This window comes from Scyliorhinus torazame, chromosome 3 (genome assembly GCF_047496885.1).
Source record: "Scyliorhinus torazame isolate Kashiwa2021f chromosome 3, sScyTor2.1, whole genome shotgun sequence".
In the NCBI taxonomy this organism is placed as follows: Eukaryota; Metazoa; Chordata; class Chondrichthyes; order Carcharhiniformes; family Scyliorhinidae; genus Scyliorhinus; species Scyliorhinus torazame.
Window position 1 is genome coordinate 241,187,130 of NC_092709.1, and position 26,989 is coordinate 241,214,118.

The following is a 26,989-nucleotide window of genomic DNA, read 5'->3' on the forward strand; positions in this document are numbered from 1 at the left end:
CCTCCCCTCCACCGCAGCACCTTACAGGAGGATCGGTCCTTCCGCCGCCCCTGTCTAGGCCCCCCCATCCACCAACGCCCCCCGCAGGTGCTCCCTTCCCAGGTCAGCCGTTTTCCCCACCAGCGCCGTCTAGGGGTGACGAAGCTGCCATGAAGATTGAAGTCACACTTCCGGAGTCACAGACGCCTGAGCCTCCACCTAAGTCACCACCGAGGCTCTGATGATCACAGAGGACGACCAGGGTCCCCGATCGACTGATTGCTTCATTTTAACTGTAATCTGTAAATATAAAACACCAAATGTACATAGCTACCAGACTTGTAAATAGTTACTAAACACTGTACAGGGGTGTTACGGTACCTCCATAACTAATTATACCATGTTGTTATGTTTTGTAGTTTCTGGCCACCACCCCCACCGGACTTTTTTTTAATAGGGGGTGAATGTGGTATTATAGGTATTACTGTACCTGAGAGGCTAAAGTACCATTGGTAGAACCTGCATGCTTGCTATTGGCTATAGTGTATAATAGCTCCGCCCTGATAGGCGGGGTATAAGAACCCGTGCTGCCCCAGCAGCCCTCATTCTGTACCCGAGCTGCTGGGGAAACATCTAGCTTATTAAAGCCTTCAGTTGGACTACAGCCTCGCTTTAGTGGTCATGATCGTGCATCAATGTGCCTTTAAGATCATGCATGTAATGTCCCTTTAAGACCGGGTTTGGAACCCCAGGGGACTCCGCCTCCGGCTCCACCTCCCAGGAGCCGGATATAAGGTGACGTCCTGTGGGTGGCGTTCAGTGAGCACTCCTCTCTCCGGCTGGCGAAGTTCTTTGTTTAATAAAGCCTTTGTTTTACGAGTACACTCTCTCGTGTCATAATTGAGGGTATATCAGTGGAGTTTGCACTTTCTCGCTGTAGGTTTCCTCCGGCTGCTCCACTTTCCTCCCATAGTCCAAAGATGTGCAGGTTAGGTGGATTGGCCATGCTAAATTGCCCCTTAATGTCCAAAAGGTTAGGTGGGGTTACGGGGATAGAGAAGAGGTATGGGTTTAAGTTGGGGGCTCTTTCAGTGGGTCGGTGCAGACTCACTGGGCCGAATGGCCTCCTTCCGCACTGTAAATTCTATGATTCAAATGGACAGGGGTGGGAATGTTCTCATGAGACTAATAATGAAGGAGCACAAAAGAAAATCAACCCTGAAGAATTATAGGACAGTGTTCTGCATGGGTTTCCTCCCACAGTCCAAAGATGTGCAAGTTAGGTGTATTGGATATTCTAAAATTGTCCCTTAGTGTCCAAAAGGTTGGGTAGTGTAACCTGGGTGGGGTACTCTTTCAGAGGGTCGGTGCAGACTCGATGGACTGAATGGCCTCCTTCTGCACTGTTGGAATTCTACGATCAATTAAAAAAAAATTAATTTATTGGATGTGAATGTCATCAGCATGGCCAAAATTTGTTGCCCATCCTCAGTTGCCCTTGAGTCGCCTTCTGGAACTGCTGCACTTCATCCAATGAAGATATGCCTATAGTGCAGTTATAGGAAGGGCATTCCAGGTTTTTGACATTGAAGGAACAGGAATATCGTTCCAGACGATGATGGTGTTTGGCTTGAAGGGGAACCTGCAGGTTGTGGTCGTGCAAAGTCTGGCTCTCTTGCCTTCTATGTGGTAAAGTGTGTGGGTTGAGAGAACCTCGGTGGGTTGCGGCAGTGCATCTCGCAGATGGTAAACAAAGTACCACTGTGCTTTTAGAGGGGGTATTGGGAATTAGTGGGTGGGGTACATTGTTTCAGGATACGCTGGGCTTAATGGAATAGGAAGTGTTTTGCTCCCATGTGCTTCTCTAATTCTCCCTGTCTCTCTTATTCACCTCCTTTACTGTTTCTGTCTCTCCAGCTTCATTACTGATTTTGTTTTCAAACTTATTTTCTTAATTTTTTATTAATTGTTTCACCTCCAACTCCTGTTTCTTCCCATAGCACTCTCTCTGTCCACTTAATTCCTCCAGCCACATTGGGACACCGTGGTGGTGTTTAAGCATTCCAATGAAATGTGAGAAATTTAGTATGATGGCCCCTTGTGAGAATAGCCTGTGTTCAAAATCAAACAAGAACATTTTCCACTCATTGTATTAGTTCAAGGTATTTATGTACTGAAATGAAAACTGAAGTCTCAAGCTGGTATGACCTCTCTGGTCCGATGCAATTGAGGTAAAACTTAGAATCATAGAATCCCTACAGTGCAGAAGGGAGGCCATTTGGCCCATCGAATCTGCACCAACCCTCGCCAAGGAGCACCCCGCCCACAGCCCTACACTATCCTCATAATCCCATCTAACCTCATTGGACACGAAGGGGCAATTCAGCATAACTGTTTTAATAATCAGAGTATTCACCCCCCCCCCCCCCCCGTAGGGGAGGATATCCTGTTTCTCCAACACAAAATGAGTGTTTGTACCGTTTGGCCTTGTATATATATATTTTACTGTTTTAATAAAAAGATATGGCCAATCCACCTACACACCCGTGGCCTTCATACTTATTCTCATACGATTCCCTAAAATCAAACGTACCATTTGCCTTAATTGCTTGCTGTACCCACATGTTAAGTTTCTTCAAAACAGAAGCAAAATACTGTAAATCTGAAATGCAAACAGAAAATGCTGGAAACACTCAGATCATCGACCTGAAATTTTAACACTCTTTCTCCACATATGCGGCCCCGCCTGCTGCGTATTTCCAGCAGATTGTTTTTATTATCTTTCCCTTTCTTGGTTGTTGATCTTTAAGGATCACTTAACACGATTGGACCGCCTGGGTGGATGGAATAGCGATGATTTATTTTCGAGCAGTTACAATCCCAACACGCAGGGAGGTGCAGCCACCCGGAGCTCAGAGTGTGTGACACCGGTCCAGCCGCTCTACCGTCCGTGCCGGTCTGAGATGTTCGCCCAGGTACTGCCATCCCCCGGTCAGGACTCTGAGGTTCCCCTGTTAAAGATACGGAGCAGCAGTCCGGCTGAGAGTGCCGGGGCCTCTAACTCCCGGAGGCCGGGGGAGACGGCTCAGTCCCCAGTCTGCGGCACAGTCTCCTCCTGCTCACTATGAGTTCAGATGTGTTGTGTCAAATCTTCATGTGGCCCCTGGATCTTTCAAGAAGGAGGCTGGACTGAGCTGACTCTCCATGGAGGGCGTGTCTGGTGTCCGATGGGAGTTTGGGGAGTGACTGCTGGAAGTTAGCAGGGTGCTTATTCTCCCATGGCCTTTAAAAAAAAACACTAACGTGTAAGAATAGTGTTCAGGTTGAGCTTGGGTGTTAATTGCTTTGCCAAATCAGATGTAAAAAATGTTCCGTGTGCTGCCACCTTTTAATCCTATTGTGACGAAACAGGTGGCAGGCAGTTTGCTCTCGAATTTTGTTTTATAACGCACCCACGAGTGATGTTGAATATTATTGAATATTGAGGGTGCCGTGTTAGCACAGTGGTTAGCACAGTTGCTTCACAGCTCCAGTGTCCCAGGTTCAATTCCCAGCTTGTGTCACTGTCTGTGCAGAGTCTGCACATTCTCCCCGTGTCTGCGTGGGTTTCCTCCGGGTGCTCCGGTTTCCTCCCACAGTCTCTAAAGATGTGCTGGTTAGGTGGATTGGCCATGAAAAATTGCCCTTCGTGTCCAAAAAAGGTTAGCTGGGGTTATGGGGAGGTGTGGGGCTTAAGTAGGGTGCTCTTTCCAACGGCTGGTGTGGACACGATTGGCTGAATGGCCTCCTTCTGCACAGTAAATTCTATGATTCTACTACAAATTGTTGTTGAGAAATCACTTTCTGTATATTAGGGAATTGACTAATCCATAATTAATGTTCTCCCAGATCGAGAAATCAGATTTATCTGGTTCCAAATGTGGACATGAAGGCTGCTGATGGAAGACCCAGTGTTTGGAATGGCAAAGAATGCATCTTAAATAAGGGATACATTATGCTTTGAGTAATGTTGTCAGGCAGCTATTCCTTTCCCAACTTGGTGCTGAGACATTAAGAATGTGGAACACTCTCACCCCATCATTGACCCAACAAAAAGTGAAGAAGAAATCAAACTCTCAGCTTCACAGGACTGGATATCTGGAAGAGATATGCAGATAGTAATTTTTCCTTAACCAACATTACAACTTGCATTTATCAGCACCTTTAATGTAGTAAAGCATCACAAGGCTTTCCCCAGTCACATTGTCAAACAAAATTTGATCCTGAGCCACATAAGATATTTGGGCAGATGACCAAATGCTTAATCAAAAAGGTTGCTTTTAACAGCACCTTCCAAACCCATGACCACTACCATCTGGAAGGACAAGAGCAGCAGATACATGGGAACATCACCATCTGGAAGTTCCCTCCAAGCCACTCACCATTCTGGCTTGGAAATATGTTGATGTTCCTTCATTGTTGCTGGGTCAAAATCTTGACACTCCTTCCCTAACAGCACTGTGAGTGTACCGACATACATGGACCGCAGGAGTTCAAGAAGGCAGCTCAGCGCCAGCTTTTCGAGTGCAATTGGGGATGGGCAATAAATGTTGGCCTAGCCAGTGCATCCTTTGAATGAATAGGAAAAAGAGCCTTTGAAGGAGGCAGAGAGAATAGAGTTGAGAGAGAGGGTTCTAGAACTTCATCGTCTTGACAGCTGAATTAATTGTTACCATGGTAGAGTGATGTAGAGATAGTGGAGTTTTAGGGAGGTCATTTAACTGTTTAGGAATTACTTGGACTTTACTTTGTGAGGTTATTGCAATTGTTAGTTGAATTGCTCCCAGCATATATTCTTTATGAACTAACTTTCACGTGAATATTTTATGTTTATATATGATTAAACATATGGAGAATTTTTCTGGTTCAGCAAAAAACAATGAGGTGTGGCTCCAGTGTATTACAACTACACATACCAGTAGTTTGATAGTGTTGTAAAATAGAACCAGTAGCCTGGTAGATATCATGGAAGCGTTGCATTAAAACCTTTTGAACTGAAACTTTGACAATATGACATGGCTTGAGGCCATTGTTGATTTGATAAATCTGTGTCTGTTCTTCACAGAATTCCTTTTACTAGAAAATAGGCAAATTGATATGACATCATGAGATATTTGTGCTTTTGCAACAGTTAATATTTCTGTCTTTTTTTATGTAGGTTTCATTGCTGTATTTTGCCAGGAGTGCTGAATTGTCAGGGGTTCGTTCTGAGACTATTTCTATACCACAGCAACTAACATCTTTGCAACTGTGGCAGGAAATTGTTAAGAGACATCCAAGGTACAGCATATTAGAAAAACATTTTTTTTTCAGCAGTATTACTTATTTGATCTGGATTTCTTCTTCAGCCTGCAGTGTATATGTGCTGGTTATTTGATTAAGGTAAGAGGAGCGCTTATTTGTTGTACAGAGATGACCTGCCAAATTAAAATAAAAGAACTCAGTTGTATTTGGGTCTCTGATCTCTTTAAAACTATTTACTAGGCTTTCCAATCTTCTAAAATCTCCTGCTCTAGTGTTGCTCTTTTTAGCCTTAGTTTATTAGCTCTGATTATGTCACCTTTGCTCACGAGTCACCAGGTATCTTCCTGATACCGCCACGTGGTTCAAGCTCAAGTTATGATTAATAAGTCAGCACACCGCTCAGTAAGATTGAAATCAACGGTCATTTATTAGATACAACAAGTAATGTTTACACAATAATCCTACTATCTATATAGAAACCTATCACTACTGGCCAATACTTAACTTTAGGAAGAGCCCACCAGGTCAGGGAAACAAATGGCTTATCGAATCGGATCTGGCCCGTGGGATTCAAAAGGCTGATACAGGTCGATGGCTAGGAGTCTTTATCGGATAGCGATCGCTGGATTCAAACTTACAGTTGCTGGTTGATGTTCTTGCGAAGGTCTCGAGCAGGCGAAGAAGGGAGAGAGAGATCTGAACTTGGCCCCTCACTTTATAGGGCCCAGGGGCTTCCCGCCTCCCGGGGCGGCCCTTGACCCTGAGTCCCAAGTGATTGGACTTGTTCCCAATCACTGGGTTCGATACGTCCAATTGCGAGGCGATTCCCCGATCGGGGGGTGGTCGTTCACCTGCCTTTGTTTCGGCCACTGCAGGCGCCGACAGGTCTGGCCCGGTATTCAATTGCTAATATGTTACACTTGTTCCCGGGGATAGCCGATTAAACTGTAGATGTCTGGGTTGATGGGCTGCTAATAGTCCTGAGTATAACTGAAGATGTCTGGGTTGATGGGCTGCTAATAGTCCTGAGTATAACTGCAGATGTCTGGGTTGATGGGCTGTTAATAGTCCTGAGTATCGATCTGGGCCGACTTCCCTAGAGCCGAATATGATATTCTGCCTGCAGCTGTCCGTTTGTGTCCTGTTGCCTGCTTTTCCCATCAGCCTTTTCGGTTAGCCATTTTAAATCGGGTTTTAGCCAAATTAATAGGGAAGCAGCCATTTTACGTGGCTACAATAGCTTAGCGTCAATTTTTCACAGAATGCTCCTGTGAAACACCTTGGGATGTTTTTTGTGATAAAGGCGCTGTATAAATCAAGTTGTTGAGTATATCCTTTACAAACTCCTTAAATGTGTGGAATTCATGTTATATACTTCAGTATTCGAGACGATGATCTTTGTGAGAAGGAATATTTCGAACATTTAGCACTCTCGTCTCTGGAATGTCCTGCCAGTGATGTTTTATATTTGGGTGTTTTATACTTCTACGTTGTATTTTTAGTACAATGCCACTGACCACTTTCATAGTTGAAGCTTTGTATGAATGTGTGAAGATATTTGTAGCATGCTCTGGAATTGAACAGAGAAGCTAGTTCATATTGTTATGATTTACTGATTTTATCATATACCCCCACCTGATTTTTCTTAATTTTGGAAGGTAGCATGTCTTAAGCCACTTGACATTCTTTATGGTTTAATGGCCAAACGCATTTATTAAATGGTAAATGTACAATTGAACAATAGCCATGACATAATGTAGATTTTATAGCATTTGTTCTGGAAGCTGCTGTTAATGGAGTCTTGCCTGATAATTGAGGGTAGACTGATGGAGTGGTGATTGGATTTGTGCTGCTTTCTGTGGGGAGGATCACATTCAGCCATCTGGTCATGGGAAAGAGCAACTTGCCTTTACTCTATATTTCCTTTATAAGAAGTGGAGGGAAATCCAACCCAGATCACAGGAAGTCAAAGGATACAGGGATTAGACAGAAAAGTAGAATTGAGGTTACAATCAGATCAGCCATGATCTTATCAAATGGTGAAGGAGGCTCAATGGGTCCAGTGGCCTACACCTCCTGATCTGTAGATACAGATACAATTCCAGGAGGCTGGGCAGCAGATAGACCATGTTAAATTGGAAAGGACTTAATACAGGAAGGTATGAGCAGGGGAAAGATAGAAGCATGTGTGCAGTTTATACGAGTGAAAGTGCATGTACAGATTGTAGGAGTGAATGTTGTAGGAGCCGTGTTGATATGAAAGCTGTGGTGAAGTCTGCTGGTAACTAAACGATCCGCATAATAGCTTAGAATACCTGGGTGGTGACACGGTGGTGCAGTGGTTAGCACTGCTGCCTTATGGAACCTACGGTGGCAGCCATGGAGTGCGTGGTAGCACATTTGATGGTTCCCACTCAAGGCAGATTTTCTTGGTCTTTTCTTGCCCAATGGGCAAAAGGTGCAAGAGTTCCTGGGAAAGGTAATACTCCTCTGGTTGGTGGATGGATCCGCGGACAAGGAGTGGTGCAAGAAGGAAAGAGCAACGGGAGCAGGAGAGTCTTCGTGGTGCGCCACAGGAAAAGAGGAAAGGGGGTGCGCAGCACGCACAGTGGTCGATGGAGTAGTCGGTAGCGTTTCTGAACAATAAGTTCCTGCATTAGAGGAAAGAGGCCCTGGAAGACCTGGCCAGTGTGGTGGGACCGCTGAGGTCTGGGGTTGAGCAGAGGCCCAGGACCAGGTGATTCAGAAAGTGACGAATGCGGTGGGGGAACATGTAGAGCAGTTGGCCTTGTTGACTGAGGTGGGAGTGATGCGGGAGAGCCAGAAGAGGCTGAGGGAGAAAGTGGAGGATCTGGTGAATCGCTCCTGGAGGCAAAAATGTAAGGTTTGTCGGGATGCATGAAGTCATTGAAGAAGGCATTGAAGGTGCGGAGGCTGTTCTGTATGTGGCAAGGATGCTTGAGGAATTGATGAGGGAGGAGGCCTTCCATCGGCCTTTGGAGGTGGGCTAAGGTGTTGAGGAGGAGGCTGCAGGCGGGCGAACAGCCAAGGGCAATGGTGGTGCAGTTGCACTGCTTTCTTTAAATAGAAGATCCTTCGTTAGGTGAGGCAGACCAAGAAATGTTCCTGGGAAGGGTGTGAGCTGTGGGTGTACCAGGACCTGGGTGCGGGCTTGCAAAGCAGAGGGCCGGGTTTAATCGGATTACGGCTGCCCTCTTTGAAAGAGGGTGAAGTTTGGGATATTGACCCGGCCCGCCTGTGGGTGAGTTTCCAGAAACAAGAGCTTTATTTTAACACACCGAGGAGGCGATGGAATTTGAGGGACATTGGACTGGGTGGAGAGTGAGGACATTAAACTCTGGAGGAGTTTTATGTGCTTTTTAAAGTATTGGGTAGTGGGTTTTCCAGGGCAGGTCTTGGCAGGGAGTAGTGATGGTGAGTGTGCCTTTTGTTACTCTTTAGGGGTTAATGGGTGGGGGGAGGGCAACTGGAGAGAGGATGGGTGGTTGGAGGCCTTGGGAAGTGGCCACCATGATAGCTGCGCGGGCTAGTTAATGGGAGTGAAGTGGGGGGGGGTTGCTAGGAGGAAGGACGAGGTGCTGTCTCAGGACAAAATAGGGGAGGGGAAGATGTTGGATATTTATAAGGCGTTGAAGGGAGCCCCGGTGGGGGATATTAAGTGTAAATGGGAGGAGGAGCTGGGATGGGGAGGTGGGGGCCGAGTCATGGGCGGAGGCCTTGCGGGGGGGTGAATGTGTCCTTGTCATGTGCAAGTTTAAGCCTCATCCAGTTTAAAGTGGTACAAATGGCTCATATGACGGTGGCGAGGATGAGTAGGTTCTTTACGGGGATAGAGAATAGGTGTGGGCGTTGTGTGTGGGGGGGGGGGGGGGGGGGGGGGGGGAGGGGTGGCGCGAATCACATCCATATGTTCTAGGTGTGTCCGAGCCTGAGGGGATCTGGCAGGGGTTCTCGGACATGGTGTCTGAAGTGCTCGGTGTGGAGGTGGTTCCGAATCCAGAGATGGGGATACTTGGGGTGTCAGAAGACCCGGGAGTCCAGTGGGTGAGAAAGGCCGATGTCTTGGCTTTTGACTTCTTGACGGATGCTTCGATGGCGGGACTCGGAGCTGCCGAAAGCGGGAGTGTATGTGAACGACTTCGCAGAATTTGAGGCTAGAAAAGGCCAAGTTCGCTCTGCGAGGGTTGGTAGACGGGTTCACCCGGAGACGGGTTCACCTGGAGACGGATGCCATTTATCGATTTCTTTATGGAGGGTTGAGGGGTCAGCGAAGTGGGTTGGGTAAGGGGGTTGAAGTGAGGAAGGCGGGTTGTGAGGTGGAGTTGGCGTCAGGGGACAGGTGGGGTGTGGTTGTTTATTGAGTTCCATTGTTCTTCTGATTTTTGTTTTGTGCGCATATGTGAAAATGGCTTGAATAAAATATTTTCTAAAAAAAACACTGCTGCCTCATGGCGCCGAGAACCCCGGTTCGATCCTGGCCCCAGGTCACTGTCCATTTGGAGTTTGCACATTTTCCCTGTTTCTGCGTGGGTCTCACCCCCACAACCCAAAGATGTGCAGGATAGGTGGATTGCCCATGCTAAATTGTCCCTTAATTTCGAACAAAACTTTAAATAATACTTGGTCAATCTGTCTGGAGAGACAATAAATACCTCCTGGTTAAGAGAAATGATTTTAATATTGTATGTATTGCTAAGAATAGTGTTACTTTTTTAGTTAATAAAAACCATTGTTCAGTGTATCATGTTACATTGTTAGGACAGATAAACACTGGAAGTCAACATAACATAACCGCCACTATGTAACTATAGAAAAGTGATAAAGGCATTTTGTGAAATGTTGAAACATTGCATGTTTTTTATTCCTTTCATATTCCGTTTTATAGAATGCTCAGCATGTAGTTGCACACAAGAAGCCATATTTTGTTCTTGTCCTGACTTTTATGGAAGTCATTAATGCTGCCACATTCTGGATGTGCAATGCATATTGGCGGAGTAGCTTGCCTGTTGCCACTCCAATTGATGAAATATCTTGATTACAGAAAGTTCGAGGAGTATCACCCTATTGAGGTAGTACGGGTTGAAGTCAGAAATAGGAAAGGAGCAGTCACCTTGTTAGGAGTTTTCTATAGGCCCCCCAATAGTAACAGAGATGTGGAGGAACAGATTGGGAAACAGATTTTGGAAAGGTGCAGAAGTCATAGGGTAGTAGTCATGGGCGACTTTAACTTCCCAAATATTGAGTGGAAACTCTTTAGATCAAATAGTTTGGATGGGGTGGTGTTTGTGCAGTGTGTCCAGGAAGCTTTTCTAACACAGTATGTAGATTGTCCGACCAGAGGAGGGGCAATATTGGATTTAGTACTGGGTAATGAACCAGGGCAAGTGATAGATTTGTTAGTGGGGGAGCATTTTGGAGATAGTGACCACAATTCTGTGACTTTCACTTTAGTAATGGAGAGGGATAGGTACGTGCAACAGGGCAAGGTTTACAATTGGGGGAAGGGTAAATATGATGTTGTCAGACAAGAATTGAAGTGCATAAGTTGGGAACATAGGCTGGCAGGGAAGGACACAAGTGAAATGTGGAACTTGTTCAAGGAACAGGTGCTACGTGTCCTTGATATGTATGTCCCTGTCAGGCAGGGAAGAGATGGTCGAGTGAGGGAACCATGGTTGACAAGAGAGGTTGAATGTCTTGTTAAGAGGAAAAAGGTGACTTATGTAAGGCTGAGGAAACAAGGTTCAGACAGGGCATTGGAGGGATACAAGATAGCCAGGAGGGAACTGAAGAAAGGGATTAGGAGAGCTAAGAGAGGGCATGAACGATCTTTGGCGGGTAGGATCAAGGAAAACCCCAAGGCCTTTTACACATTTGTGAGAAATATGAGAATGACTAGAGCGAGGTTAGGTCCGATCAAGGACAGTAGCGGGAGATTGTGTATTGAGTCTGAAGAGATCGGAGAGGTCTTGAATGAGTATTTTTCTTCTGTATTTACAAATGAGAGGGGCGATATTGTTGGAGAGGACAGTGTGAAACAGATTGGTAAGCTCGAGGAAATACTTGTCAGGAAGGAAGATGTGTTGGGCATTTTGAAAAACTTGAGGATAGACAAGTCCCCCGGGCCTGACGGGATATATCCAAGGATTCTATGGGAAGCAAGAGATGAAATTGCAGAGCCGTTGGCAATGATCTTTTCGTCCTCACTGTCAACAGGGGTGGTACCAGGGGATTGGAGAGTGGCGAATGTCGTGCCCCTGTTCAAAAAAGGAACTAGGGATAACCCTGGGAATTACAGGCCAGTTAGTCTTACTTCGGTGGTAGGCAAAGTAATGGAAAGGGTACTGAAGGATAGGATTTCTGAGCATCTGGAAAGACACTGCTTGATTAGGGATAGTCAGCACGGATTTGTGAGGGGTAGGTCTTGCCTTACAAATCTTATTGAATTCTTTGAGGAGGTGACCAAGCATGTGGATGAAGGTAAAGCAGTGGATGTAGTGTACATGGATTTTAGTAAGGCATTTGATAAAGTTCCCCATGGTAGGCTTATGCAGAAAGTAAGGAGGCATGGGATAGTGGGAAATTTGGCCAGTTGGATAACGAACTGGCTAACCGATAGAAGTCGGAGAGTGGTGGTGGATGGCAAATATTCAGCCTGGATCCCAGTTACCAGTGGCGTACCGCAGGGATCAGTTCTGGGTCCTCTGCTGTTTGTGATTTTCATTAATGACTTGGATGAGGGAGTTGAAGGGTGGGTCAGTAAATTTGCAGACGATACGAAGATTGGTGGAGTTGTGGATAGTAAGGAGGGCTGTTGTCGGCTGCAAAGAGACATAGATAGGATGCAGAGCTGGGCTGAGAAGTGGCAGATGGAGTTTAACCCTGAAAAGTGTGAGGTTGTCCATTTTGGAAGGACAAATATGAATGCGGAATATAGGGTTAACGGTAGAGTTCTTGGCAATGTGGAGGAGCAGAGAGATCTTGGGGTCTATGTTCTTACATCTTTGAAAGTTGCCACTCAAGTGGATAGAGCTGTGAAGAAGGCCTATGGTGTGCTCGCGTTCATTAACAGAGGGATTGAATTTAAGAGCCGTGAGGTGATGATGCAGCTGTACAAAACTTTGGTAAGGCCACATTTGGAGTACTGTGTACAGTTCTGGTCGCCTCATTTTAGGAAGGATGTGGAAGCTCTGGAAAAGGTGCAAAGAAGATTTACCAGGATGTTGCCTGGAATAGAGAGTAGGTCTTACGAGGAAAGGTTGAGGGTGCTAGGCCTTTTCTCATTAGAGCGGAGAAGGATGAGGGGCGACTTGATAAGAGGTTTATAAGATGATCAGGGGAATAGATAGAGTAGACAGTCAGAGACTTTTTCCCCGGGTGGAACACACCATTACAAGGGGACATAAATTTAAGGTGAAAGGTGGAAGATATAGGACGGATATCAGAGGTAGGTTCTTTACCCAGAGAGTAGTGGGGGCATGGAATGCACTGCCTGTGGAAGTAGTTGAGTCGGAAACATTAGGGACCTTCAAGCAGCTATTGGATAGGTACATGGATGACGGTAAAATGATATAGTGTAGATTTATTTGTTCTTAAGGGCAGCACGGTAGCATTGTGGATAGCACAATTGCTTCACAGCTCAATGGTCCCAGGTTCGATTCCGGCTTGGGTCATTGTCTGTGCGGAGTCTGCACGTCCTCCCCGTGTCTGCGTGGGTTTCCTCCGGGTGCTCCGGTTTCCTCCCACAGTCCAAAGATGTGCGGGTTAGGTGAACTGGCCAATGATAAATTGCCCTTAATGTCCAAATTGCCCTTGGTGTTGGGTGGAGGTGTTGAGTTTGGGTAGGGTGCTCTTTCCAAGAGCCGGTGCAGACTCAAAGGATTAATCTAGGACAAAGGTTCGGCACAACATCGTGGGCCGAAGGGCCTGTTCTGTGCTGTATTTTCTATGTCTATGTTAACTACCTCGTCAAGAATTGGCTAAATTTACCGAGTGAAGTGGTCAGATTGCAGTGACTCAAACTGCTTTAGTTGGGAGGCCTGGAACCATATTTGGAGGGTATTATTGACCGTTAATGGGAAATGGTGGGAAAATCTAGTTTAATGCAATGAAATTATTTTGTACTAATTATTAAACATCACATATATAATAAATTTCTCCTTTCTTACCTGGTCCACAGGCTTGGTACCATAAGGGATCACATCATTCTTGCTGTTCGTCAGGAATACGTCATCTTGGGTGATCAGCTTTTGTTCCTCCATCCAGGCGACGAGATCGCAGTCATCCCCCCGATCAGCGGGGGCTAGCTCCTGGCTTACATATGCAGGTATTTCCAGTTTCTCCTCAAATATTACTTCAGGTGCAGGAGGGCGCACGTTAAAATTCCTGATGCAATCTTTAATTTTAGCAAGGTCCACTGATTCATTTGATGACTGCCTTTTAAATTTTCCCTTTCGTTTGTTCACATTTGGCTTTGTATCTTTATTATATGGAGCCATGCTTATTGTTTTGTAGTTTCACTGTAATAAAACATGACAAAATGAACATGTATTTTTGTAAGGCAACAAATGCTAACAGTATAGGTTAGTTATTGCGAGAGGGGAATGGATCTGGCAGATGTAATTTCTGGGAAATTGAATGCTTTACACTATTTGTGATCCAGCAGCAGTGAAGGAACAGTGATATATTTCCAAGCTAGGATTGTGAATGACTTGGAGGGAAACTTCCAGGTGGTGTTCTCATGTTTGTACTTGATGTCAGAATTAAGTACAGCCATGTTAGATGGATATTCAAGTTGTATCTGTACCCTTTCAATAATGATTATAACCTTAAATTTGTAAAGTTTTGTTGATGGCATTGGTGTGCTTCTCCAGTCATAATTAGACACTGCTATAGTATTCATAGTCAAAGGCTGCTGGCTGATGTGACTTGGTACTTGATAAGGATTCCCTCCATCGTCTTAAAAAAATTATTTGGGGTATGTCGGTGTTGCTGGCTAGGCCAGCATTTATTGCCCATCCTTAATAGCCCTTGAGAAGATGGTGGTGAGCGGCCTCTTTAACTGTTACAGTCCATGTGGTGCAGGTACACCTACAGTGCTGTTAGGGAGTGAATTTTGATCCACGAGCAGTGAAGGAATAGTGATATATTTCCAAGTCAGGATGGTGAATGACTCGAAGGGGAATTCCAGGTGGTGATGTTCTCATGTGGCTATTGTCCTTGTTATTCTAGATAGTAGCAGTCATGGGTTTAGAAAATGCTGTCTAAGAAGCCTTGGTAAGTTTCTGCCGTGTATCTTGTAGATGGTACACATGGGTCTACTGTGTACGGTGTTGGAGGGAGTGAATGTTTGTGGATGGTGGGGCCAATAAAGCGGGCAGCTTTGTCCTGGATGGTGTTCAGCTTCTTAAGTGTTGTTGAAGTTGCACTCATTCAGGCAAGTGGAGAGTATTCCATCACACTTCTGACTTATGCCTTGTAGATGGTGAACAGGCTTCGGTGAGTCAGAAAATGAGTTAACTGACGCAGGGTTCCTAGCCTCTGATCTGCTCTTACAGTCACAGCATATCTGTGGCTTATCCATCAGTTTCTAGTCAATGGTAACCCCCAGGATGTTGATGGGTGGGATTCGGCAATGGTAATGCCATGGGTGCTGTTAGGTTCTCTCTTGGTGGAGGTAGTCATTGCCTGGCACTTGTGTGGTGTGAATGTTACTTGCCACTTGTCAGCTCAAGCTTGGATATCGTCCAGGTCTTGCTGCATTTGGACATTGACTATTTCTATCAGGAAATTTTCATAGGAGGTGCATAATGAGTGCAATTGATGATCACATTTTTCCTTAATTGGGTCCTTGGAGGGCTTGGGGATTAGGGCATGTGCAAGATTATTCTCTTGTTCTTCTCCTGAATTGTCTTGGAGGTGTGTGTGTGTGTGTGGGGGGGGGGGGGGGGTGCTGTGTGGAAGAAAGAGTTGGCAAAGGAAACATGTTGGGCTGTATATAGTTGGTTATGAACCTTTGTGCTTAGTCACTTTTGGGCTGGCTGTACTGCTTAGAGATATTTAATTGCTCATTCAAAATTTACAGAGGCATGCCAACCTATGGACTTTTCTTTTGTTCTGAAAACTGCCAATCTTGCAATTGTGGCCAATTGGGCGGTACCATAATCTCAATTGTTTGTCATGTAACTGAAATGCCATTAATACTGAAAGGCATCTTGGTAGTTCCAAGAGTAGTCTTATTTCAGAAGCTATGATAACCAAACCTGCTGCTTAATTATACTCAAACTGGTCTTCAAGTGGGAGTACAGTATTATTTCAGCATGCTCCCAAGTTGTTCACTGTGGGATATTTCCTTCGGTCATGACTTTTCACTGTTAATACTCCAATGGTAAGAAACTTTTCTTTTCTTATTTTCTCAGGATGGTTTGTTAAAGTAGGTAAAATAATGAATTTGCACAACAACATCCTATAATGTCATTGCTCTCTGAGACTCTCTGTTCTGATCTGCCTAAACCTGTCAACATGAAGAAAATTAATAATTCAATTTAATTCAGTTAACTGGAGGTGTCTGAAATTTATATGAACTTTTGCATTGTTTAATCCTTTTTATGTTTTGAATTGAATTTAAATCTGTTGAAGTCGTTCTAATGTTTTATAAAAACCCTCTTCCTTTGCTTTTGACTGACTGATACTGATACCGCGACTTGCAGATTTATTTCCAATAATGGACCTTTTTGGAAATTTAGAGAAAATAAGTAGGACCAAGTGATACAGTGACTACTATTAAATATATTCAACTACCGTACTGAAAGTGTTAGTAGACAAAAGTTGTACCAAAGAGTGGAAAAGGAGCAGAGAGATTTATTGAAACAGTTTTTAAAAATTCATACGTAATACTAGAGTATAATGTGCAGTAACACTTCTGCCATTTTATGATAGTATCCAATTCACTGAGGAAAAACCACAGTAGGTCTACTGAAAGGTGTATGATTATGAAGCGGCGCAGACTCACAACTCTATGAATGGATCCAACCAAAATATTTACCCACTTTTTCATTACATAACGCAAAGCTTTCTGCTTCAACTCTAGCATATTGTGTATCATCATTATTGTGTGATTTTACTTTTATGTTTGTTTTAAATAAGTCAAGTAAGCCTGGTCCATGTATTGTGATTTACAGCTTCCCTTCACGACTATTACTGCAATCATCTTCCTTCCTACATGTGTTTCTTTCTTTCCCTCCGTCTTTCTTTTCACGAACAAATCTGCCTTGAAGAACCTTGTGTCAAATTTCAAATTGGATTAGCTGTTCACATTGGGCGGTGGGGAGGGGAAAGTTGTATAGTGGGGCATTTTCTCACATTTTTCAGTCTTTATACAAAATATAATTAAGATTTGTTGCCACCTGGGTTGGCCAACTCCCGACGTAAAAGGGAGAACAGCAAAGGCTGAAGGGAAATTCAGCCAACACAGGCAGAAACTAGCAGGTGCAAGTTTACTGTGTATTAAACTCTGCAAAAGCCCAGACAGCATCGATACAAGCAGCCATCTGCATAATAATGCAGCAGCCATCTACATACTAATGTGCGATCCACGGGAACAATCAAAACATTTGAGATAAACAAGGCCAAGCCAGACTCCTCGGCGCCAGCAGGAGCCAATACAAAAGAGGTTAACGGACACCTCAAGACTGCCCATCGATCAGGGAACCGCTCCAGTATTGGAGAAATCGAACCAAGCGATTGGAACAAAGTCCAATCACTTGGAACCAGGTACGGGGTCCGCCGCGAAAGGCGGGAAGCCCCTGGGGACTATAAAGTAAAGCCCCCAAGTTCAAATAGTCCTTCTTGACAGGGTCTCTCAGCAACGCAAACCAGCCCTTGACAGTGACCTGTTCAGCTGCCGCCAAAAGACCGTAAGTCTCAAGTCAACGCTCACTACGAGATAGGCGCTCCTAGCTACCAGTCCATACCAGCTTTTGAATCCCGCAGACACAGAACCCGAACGAAAGGCCATTTGTTCCCCTGACCTGGTGGGCCAGTCCGAAGCTAAGTATAGGCCTGTTAGTTATAGAAGTAGCTTAGAAAGTAGCGTTTATGCATGAGTAGATTTGACTGTGTGTAAATAAATGTGCTTTGATTTGAATCTTACTAATTGGTGTATTGAGTTATTGATCATTACTTGAACTTGAACCTCGTGGCGGTATCGTAAAGAATCCTGGCGACTCGAGAGCAAAGGTTATAAAACAGAGCCAATTGAACTAACCAGAAGTTAGCAACTTATTACAGGCGACATCTGCCGGGACCCGATCTACAAGTGGCTTAACCAATCCGGGAGAGCCCAAAAATGTGAATTAGAGATCCAATTGGGAGCAGAAAACCACAAGTGTTCAAGCAGTTCTGATCAATTCTCATAATTCGGAAGTGTGTTAAATGCATGCCTAACTAACAGGGCGATAAGGTAAACTGATAGATTTTTTGTTGCGCCAAAACTGTCAGGAGTTTGTATTCCGGAAAATAGCAAAAGCCGTACCCGTAATTACAGCACCGCCTTAATACCCCTTGTTCCAAATTTTAAGAAAGCATTCAGATAGGAAAGATGGCAATGCAGGAAATGTAACGCCTGATGAACCCCGAAGAGTTTGTGGTTGCAGCGACCAGCAGCAGTAGAGTAGGACAGTGTCCCGTTTGGAAAGAGGAAATCAGGAAGTACCTCAAAGGGAAAAGATGGCCCCTTTGGAGCAAATTCTGTAATAATGAGGAAACAGGTCCCGGGAGTATAGGACATACTTGGTGGGAGAACCTGAGCAAGATTCACAAGAAGAGCTTAGGAAAAGCTCGCAAGCCGATGGCAATCGTGTCCTGCTTGGCACAATTGCGAGGCACAGAGGAGGTTGTTAGGACGCTCCGGAAAGAGATAGAAGGCATACATCGAATGAGCAAGGTCGATGTTAGTGAGGTAGAAAGAGAGAACGTAGAGTTAAGGAGGAAGTTGGCAGCAAAAGACGGAGAGGTGGATAATGCCAAGAGGGCACACCAGTCTTGTCTGGCGCACCTAAGCAGCTTCCAGTCCCAGTACGAAAAAGCCTATTAGGCCACGCAACGTGCAGTCCTGGTACGAGAGGTAACAGAGAAGCAGGTAGAGGCAGTGTAGTGACCTGAAGGCAGCGTTAAGAGCACTCCATGCTGCCACCACGGAGCAAAGACAAAGCTCGTTAGACCACGCAAAGTGCAGGAAGCAGATTGCAGAACTGCTAGATAAGGAAGACGGCCCTGATTGGGAAGAATTAAATGAGACAGCGAAGAGATATGTTCAGGGAACACTGCACAGGGAAAGCCCCAGAAGAGAAAAGCGCCCCAACTCCCCACAGAGCAGATAGTTCAGGCTCCAATGAACCCAGTAACCACCCACCGCACAGCCACATTGGACGACACAGAATTTCTGTGCACCACCCCCTTAACAGTGACCCAGTTACGGGACGCGTACAAGAAAATCACACTGTTCCTCCCTACCTCAGACCCCCACCACTTCTTTGCCAGAGTAAAGCAGCAGGCGACCATGTACGGCCTGGATGAGCGAGAGCACGTGAAGCTCACGGTTTTGAGTTTAGACCCTTCGGTCGTAGCAGCCCTTCCCGACCCACAGAATGTAGGAGGAGGCACCCTTGCAGAAATGCATACCGCGATCCTAGACGTGATCGGGTATAACCAAGGTGACCCCGTAGATGGCCTTAATAAGTGCAGGCAAAAGAAAACCGAGCACCCCACAGCGTTTGCTGGACGCCTGTGGATCCATTTTGCAGCAGTTTTCGGAGACTTAGACCGCGCCCATCTGTCCCCAGACAACATGGCCAAATGGACCCGCACCCTTGTCTCCCATGCCACAGAAACAGGACAAAAAGCTTGTGCGAATTATGATCCCTCCGAGGAGGCTCATAATGAGAAATGGGTCGTAAAAAGATTGTCCCGCGCCTGGGAGCAGTCTACAAAACAAACTCGTAGTTAAAAATCCCGAAGAACAGCAGGCAGAAGCAGACATACACGCAGTTAAGGCACACCAGAACCCCGCATGGGTAAATGAAGGCAAGAACAGCCCCCCCACAAAAGTCGCAGGAGTGTTGCAACTGTGCACAGTTGGGACACTTTGCAAGAGAATGCAATGCCCCACGAAAGCCACAGAGAGCGCAGCAGGCAGGCACCCTGAATAAGAATGAGACAGAGCCCATACGTAGTGTGAGCACCCGTTCAGATCAGACAGACCTGAACGGAACGGACTGACGGTGTTAGGGCTCCCCCAGTTGGGTCTGCGACACCCTTTGGCATAGGTCTGGCCGACCAGTAGTTGCAGCAAAAATACGAGGACAGCCCATCGAGTTTCTCTGGGACACAGGAGGGTCCCGCACCACAATAAATTCCTCCATCATGTTTCAAAAGGACACGTGGCCCAATACAGCCACCATCACCCTCAGCGGCTTTACAGGCCACTCACAACAGGGACACATCACAGCCCCTGTACCCATTCAAATCGGCAACATCACCACCAACCACCCCATAGTTTTAGTCGACCTGCCCCACACAGCAGAACACATTTTGGGCATAGACTTTATGAATTCCCACAATCTATCCTTTGATCCAGTCAACCAATGTGTCTGGAAAATGGCAAAATCCGCAAGAGCGCCCGCAACGCTCACCATAGGAGAATATGCAAACAAGATTCGCGCGGTAGGCGAATTTTGGTTTGACCCGACTACGATTAGCACAGGCAAGCAGGTTAGGGCAGTTCTGCAAAAGAACAGGGCAGCATTCGTGACCCACAAACACGACTGTGGACAGATGACTGGCTCCGTACAGATCACAGGACCTGACCCTAGATCCCAAAAGCAATATGGATTTCCCCAACAGGCAGAGGGAGAAATCTCAAAGGTAATCAACAGCTTATTAGAGCAGGGCGTACTTAGATCAGTAGCCTCCACTAATAATGCCCCAATTTGGCCAGTGAGAAAGGCCGATGGATCATGGCGACTGACCGACCATCGATTACCGGGAACTCAACAAAATCACCCCCGCAGCAGCCCCCACAGTAGCCACAAGTCCCGAGACCATGCTCAAGCAGGGACTCAATTTCCGATACTTTACGATTTTGATATCCGTAATGGATTCTGGTCCATTCCATTGGCAAAGGCGTGCCAGTACAAATTTGCCTTCACCTTTAAAAACCAACAGTACACATGGACAAGGATTCCACAACTCCCCCTCCATTTTCCACTGACAGCTGGCAAATAGTTTTGCCAAATTTTCTCGCCCCGAATGTCTGGTTTAGTATGTAGACGGCCTACTACTGCAGACAGACACCAAGGAAGAGCACATTGAGCTTCTGTCCGAAATCCTGGAACTCCTACAGAAAATTGGATGTAAAGTAAACCCCCAAAAGGCCAAGATTTTGGAAAACAAGGTGATATATTTGGGTAAAATTATCACACATGGTAAACGCGAGATCGAGCACAAAAGGATTGGCTCGATTGCAAAATTGCCCCTTCCCCAGAATGTTTCAGCCCTCCGGTCGTTTTTAGGACTGGTTTGCTCCTGCCGAAACCACATTGATGGTTTCGCCAGCAAGGCAGCACCCCTCTCAGACCTCCTAAAGAAAGGACCCCCTGGGAATGGCTTCCGCAGCATACGGATGCTCTGGACTCGTTGAAAAGAGCACTCAGTGCAGCCCCCGCATTACAAGTTCCAGACCCGCTTTCCCCCTATGCGATAAGAGGTAGCAAGCACCCTTTTGGCCGTGCTCCTCCAGGAACGGCACAAACAGTTAATGCCCGTGGTTTACGCCTCCAGAGTTTTAGATGCTGTGGAGCAGGGATTTTCAGCCTGTGAAAGGCACTTGCTCGCAGTTTTATGGACAGTACAGTATTTTTCTTACATTACCGGACTAAACCTCATCACAATCCCCACAGAACACACCCCCCACCCAACTTTTACTGGACGGACGACTCGAGGACGGTACAGTTAGTCAGATAAGAGCAGCCAGGTGGACCCTTCGTTTGCAGGGACGGGACATCACTGTTAAAAGGACAAAGACCCACACTTTTTTAGCCGATAACCTACAGTACCCTGGAACCCCCCCCCCCATGAATGTGAAATCATCTCTCCACACCACAACCCTAAACCCCCCCCCGAAAGATAGGTAGTTCAACCCAGAGCCCCAAGCACACACACGTGCGAGCCCATAAAGATATATGTGGATGGATCTTCCACAATATTAAAAGGGAAGCGCATAACAGGATGCGGCATTTCCGTCGAGGACGCGCCCTAGAAGAAATAGCAATAAAACTTCCAGGACACTTAGGCGCGCAGGCGGCAGAACTTGCGGCCATCGCATACATAGTGGAACACCCAAATTCCTTCCCCAGCCCAGCAGACATGTACTCGGACAGCCTCTATGTCTGCAACAGCCTTACGGAATTCCTACCCCTGTGGAAAGCAAGAGGATTTGTTTCCGCAGACGGAAAACCCCTCCCTTCAGCCCCATTGCTCCGTCACATTTTCGAGCGAGCACAGAACAGGACTTTTGGAATAGTTAAAGGTCGAAGTCACCATCGTTCCTCCCCCTCCCCTGGAAATTTAAAAGCCGACGCACTGGCTAAAGAAGGTTCCAGGCACGGATATTTTTGGACACCCCCCGAAAGCGCACCAGTGAATGCAGTTCAGGTCACGCAGACTAATATTGAGGATTTAGTGCAGGCCCAGAAGCAGGACAGCAATCTCAGGGAGATTTTAAAAGGAAACTATCCAGCACCCTAGGATCGGTTTAAAAATGCTCTGACCACACATGGCGGTGTGGTGTTAAAAGACACCCTTTTATGTGGTTCCTGAACAGGACCGGAATCAGCTCATTTGTTTGTTCCATGACGGTCATGGACATCAGGGAATCGATCCCACTACAGCTCTCCTCAGGCAGCTCTGTTGGTGGCCGAATTTAAAAGACGATGTAACTCACTACATTGAGAATTGCCTTATCTGTGCCCAGAACAACCCGGACAGATACGCCAAAAAGGCTCAACTCAGTTACACCCGACCCGTTAATGGCCCCTGGACTAACCTCCAGATTGATTATATTGGACCATTGCCCCCTTGCAGGAATGGTTATAAATATGTACTCGTGATGATCGACACGTTTACCAAATGGGAGGAAGCATTCCCATCCAGAACAAACATGGCAAAGACCACAGCCAAGATCCTAACCCACCGCATCTTTACGAGATGGGGACTCCCCCGCACCATTGAATCCGACCAAGGCTTCAATTTTACGGGATGTATCATGAAGAACGTCCTCACAATATTTGGCATTACCCAAAAATTCCACATCGCATACCACCCCCAGTCGAGTGGTATCATGGAGCGCATGAATCGGACCCTAAAATCCACCCTCAGAAAAATGGTCCTGCAAAACAACACCACTTGGGATTCAGTCCTCCCTTTTGCGCTGATGTTTTTGCGAAATACAGTTTCCACATCCACAGGTTACACCCCACACACCCTCATGACCGGGCGCCCCATGAAAGGCACAGAATTTTTACTGGGATTAGATTTGACCAGCCCCGAAACGACGGCCCTCACACACGAGAAAGCAGTAGAACAATTAGTGGCGAATGTTAAAACGGCTCAGCTGGTAGCCGCAGTGAAATTGGGCACAAGAAAGAAACAGAGCATGGCCTGTTTTGATAAGACAGTGCATGCGACTGAGTTCAGTGTAGAGCAAGTCATGCTCTCCGTATACAATCCCAGCACATTCCTGTCACCTAAGTATTCGGGTTCGTACTCCATTGCGGACAAAGTAAGCCCTTCCGTCTACAAAATAAAGTACCCCAATGGAAAGACTGCGTGGTTCCATATCAACCAGCTGAAGGCATATGGAACACAGTCTAACCACGCACATCACGTCATGCGCGACGCAGCAGACCACGCCCCGCCCACAGCCAACGTAACCCTACCCTTCCCCAACACGCCCAGCCCAGCCACGGACTCAACCTCGACTTCAACCCCGAAATATACACTCCGCCCCGGAACGCCCACAGACTGCGACAGCGACTGTGACTCGGACAATAGCCAGAGCACGCCTCCCTACTATCCCCATGCAACAGGCCCCACACCCACCGAATCTGAGCACGATTCGAGTGATCCCTTCGCGATCACTTTCCTAAACAAACCCCACCACCAACCACCGACCTACAATGACGACCCCGATTCCGTCCCCACAGAACCAGGCACCACCTTTTGGCACCGAGATAATTCATACAAACTCATCCGGAATGACGAGAGCGATCCCAAATCACACCATGCAGCCCTATCAGTCCTGATACACTCGAGAGTTTGGCATCCGGGAGAAGATGACGACTTTGAGTCTGACTCCCAAAACGAGAACCCCTTTGGGATCCTGTTCGCAACTGAGAACTGAGGTGTCCAGATGATGTTTTAAAAGGAATCGCTTGGGAGAAAACGGTGTCCTTTCTGATGGAACCTGCAGCATGTTTAATGTTGTTTGTACTAGTATTGTTAAATGTTGTATGTTAGACCGGAATTTTGTTTTCCACGGCCCCATGCCACCACCCTTCCGACACCCACTGGCAGTCAGAGAAACTAGTTTGTCCGCAGAGACTTGTTAATGTCCCAGACGCCAGTTCAGAGGAACTCGTCTGTCGACAGATACACAGATCCCCGTTCGTAACTGTCCTTCTGGTTCGAAGGAAGTACCAATACGGCAACCTCCCACGATGACTACGTTTCTTGCCCGTTCTTGTCGGTTACTCAGGCAGTGGAGAAACGGCATTGGGACCCGCCCTGCCTGGGAACCCCCCTCTGGTCAGCTACACTCTGGTAGAGCACACAAGGCATTGGTCGCCGTCCTACCCGGGGACTCCATCCAAATCTTACCCGTCGCGGCCCATACGCACCTCATTTCGGAAAGTTTTGTTCAAAAAGTTTTGTTTTGTTTTCAGGTAACCCTTAGGTTGCCAACCCTCTGCTATTTACATCCTCAAACATTTGGATGGTAAATCGCACAGTCTGCTCGCACTGTTTCAGTATTTGTAAGTGTGTCTTGTCCTGAAATTCGGTTTTTGGAAAAGAAAATGAGGGAGTCACACATAGTGACCAATTATAAAGGGAGTAATTGGCACTAAAGGACAGACAGGCTATCATACGAGATATTAAACCAAGATAGTAACAGACACTATGCTTGATCCCACAGAACTCCAGAAGCTCCAGGACCAGAGAAGAGAAAAGAGAGAAGAAGAACCATGAGGACATCCTCCGGTGTTGCTCACCATCATAATGGACATTTAGTTGCGTGTGAATGCGAACCCCCAGACCTCCACCTCCCAGCCGTTAATGATTCATTTTCCCATAGTGCCCAGTCACAAGTGACACCACACCATCTTGGTGTGACAGGTTTATAACCTGGTACTCCCTGTCCTACTTGATAGAATCCCTACTAGTATTGGCGATACTCTGCTGCATCGTGCAGACTATTTGTCTGAGGAAATGGAGAAGGAGAGCCTACCTCGCTCGCACCCCGGTATATAGGATAAGATCCCCTATTTCCGGTTACGACCAGACCCCCGACCCCTGTGATCTATAATAAAGAACATTTGTTTTTGTTTTTTTGTGAATAAAGAAATGTTTCATGAGCGATTGTACAATCCTGAGCTTGACTGCCAAGCCAGGAAAAATGTGTATAATGCTGCTATGATTTTGTGTGTATTGTTTAGGAAGTTAGTATGATTGAATGTTTGAGTGAGTGTAGTTTATTAAGGATAGTTAGAGGTACCGATTTTCTTATTTTGTAATGCATGTCCCTGTTTGACATAGCGCCCCTCAGAATTGTCAGTTAACAATTTGTTGCATAGTTATGGTCAGTGTAGAGGCCATAGAAGAGTGCTCGCTGGGTCAGGGAATGAAAAACAATGCAGTCATGTGATCCTTCACGCTTCGCGTGAGGATCACAAGGAGGGCGTGTAGCCACCTGGGTTGGCCAACCCCCGACGTAAAAGGGAGAACAGCAAAGGCTGAAGGGAAATTTAGCCAACACAGGCAGAAACTAGCAGGTGCAAGTTTACTGTGTATTCAACTCTGCAAAAGCCCAGACCGCATTGACACAAGCAGCCATCTGCATAATAATGTAGCAGCCATCTACATACTAATGAGCGATCCCCGGGAACAATCGAAACATTTGAGATAAACAAGGCCAAGCCAGACTCCTCGGCGCCATCAGGAGCCAACACAAAAGAGGTTAACGGACACCTCAAGACCGCCCATCGATCAGGGAACCGCTCCAGTATTGGAGAAATCGAACCAAGCGATTGGAACGAAGTCCAATCACTTGGAACCAGGTACGGGGTCCACCGCGAAAGGCGGGAAGCCCCTGGGGACTATAAAGTAAAACCCTCAAGTTCAAATCGTCCTTCTTGACAGGGTCACTCAGCAACGCGAACCAACCCTTGACAGTGATCTGTTCAGCTGCCGGCAAAAGACCCTAAGTCTCAAGTCAACGCTCGCTACGAGATAGGCGCTCCTAGCTACCAGTCCATACCAGCTTTTGAATCCCGCAGACTCCGAACCCAAACGAAAGGCTATTTGTTCCCCTGACCTGGTGGGCCAGTCTGAAGTTAAGTATAGGCCTGTTAGTTATAGAAGTAGCTTAGACGTAGAATTTGTGCATGAATAGCGATTACTGTGGAGAATAAATGTGCATGAGTAGATTTGACTGTGTGTAAATAAATGTGCTTTGATTTGAATCTTACTAATTGGTGTATTGAATTACTGATCATTACTTGAACTTGAACCTCGTGGCGGTATCGTAAAGATACCTGGCGACTCGAGAGCAAAGGTTATAAAACGGAGCCAATTGAACCAACCAAAAGTTAGCAACAGATTGCATATACCATGTTGGTTTCACAGTAAAGTTCCCTCAATGGTTTGAGAATACAGAAACAAATATCCCACTTCTGTAGACTACAATGATGCTTCTAATTCACATTTATGCGTTCTTGTTATCTGAGTGAACCGGAAGTAATATTAAATTATAAATGTGAATTTATACATTAGATTGTGTTGGTCTCTGATCCACTAGGCATTGGATTTGATTTGTTAATTATTTTTCTTGGGACTCAGTTCTCTGATCTATACTGGATTACAAGCTGAAAAAGTAATAAACGCCACCTCACTTCCATCTAATTGTTGCACAGTTTCCTTCCTCTTTGAGAAGTCAGAGAAGATGAAAAGCTGACTCCTACCTCATAACACTAATAATCTCCTACTTGTGCAGTTAGTGAGGGCAAGGCTATTACAACTGTATGCTTTCAAGTCACTGCTACTTTCTGAGCAGGACCTGGGACTGAAAAGCGTTTATTCCAATGCTCTCCTCACAGGCCCGCCTCTAAGGATTGAGCTCACCGAAGCTCTACCATCCATATCCTAACTCTTACCAAATTCATCCATCCATCTCCCGTGTGTTCATTGACCTACATTGGTTCCCAGTCTGCAGCACCTCAGTTTGAAAGTTTTCATCCTTGTTTTCGAATCCTTCTATATCTTCGCCTGGTCCCATTTTTGTAACTTCCTCCAGCCCCACAATCCTCAAGATCTCGGTGTTCCTCCAATTCTGGCATCTTGCTTGCCGCTAATTATCATCGGGGACCGGTTTAGA

The 26,989-nt window shown here is 46.1% G+C and overlaps 1 protein-coding gene across 2 annotated transcripts; it reads left to right on the forward strand.

Annotated features, from left to right (window-relative positions):
- The first annotated feature begins 2,814 nt into the window (after nucleotides 1-2,814).
- mocs2 (molybdenum cofactor synthesis 2) lies at nucleotides 2,815-26,083 on the forward strand. 2 transcript variants are annotated; one of them, XM_072497062.1, is made up of 4 exons: nucleotides 2,815-2,954; nucleotides 5,177-5,298; nucleotides 13,463-13,609; nucleotides 24,533-26,083. In XM_072497062.1, the coding sequence occupies exons 1-3, from the start codon at nucleotides 2,943-2,945 to the stop codon at nucleotides 13,587-13,589; spliced, it is 261 nt and encodes an 86-aa protein (XP_072353163.1). In that variant the 5' UTR covers nucleotides 2,815-2,942; the 3' UTR covers nucleotides 13,590-13,609; nucleotides 24,533-26,083. The 2 variants fall into 2 exon arrangements, with proteins under 2 accessions (XP_072353163.1, XP_072353164.1); XM_072497063.1 differs by lacking the exons at nucleotides 2,815-2,954; nucleotides 24,533-26,083 and adding an exon at nucleotides 3,960-4,136.
- The last annotated feature ends 906 nt before the right edge of the window (nucleotides 26,084-26,989 follow it).

Excerpts from the sequence above, each read along its gene's own strand:
- mocs2 (XM_072497062.1), top strand. Across the intron at positions 5,299-13,462 it reads ATTGTTAAGAGACATCCAAG|GCTTGGTACCATAAGGGATC; the intron begins GTACAGCATATT and ends CCTGGTCCACAG.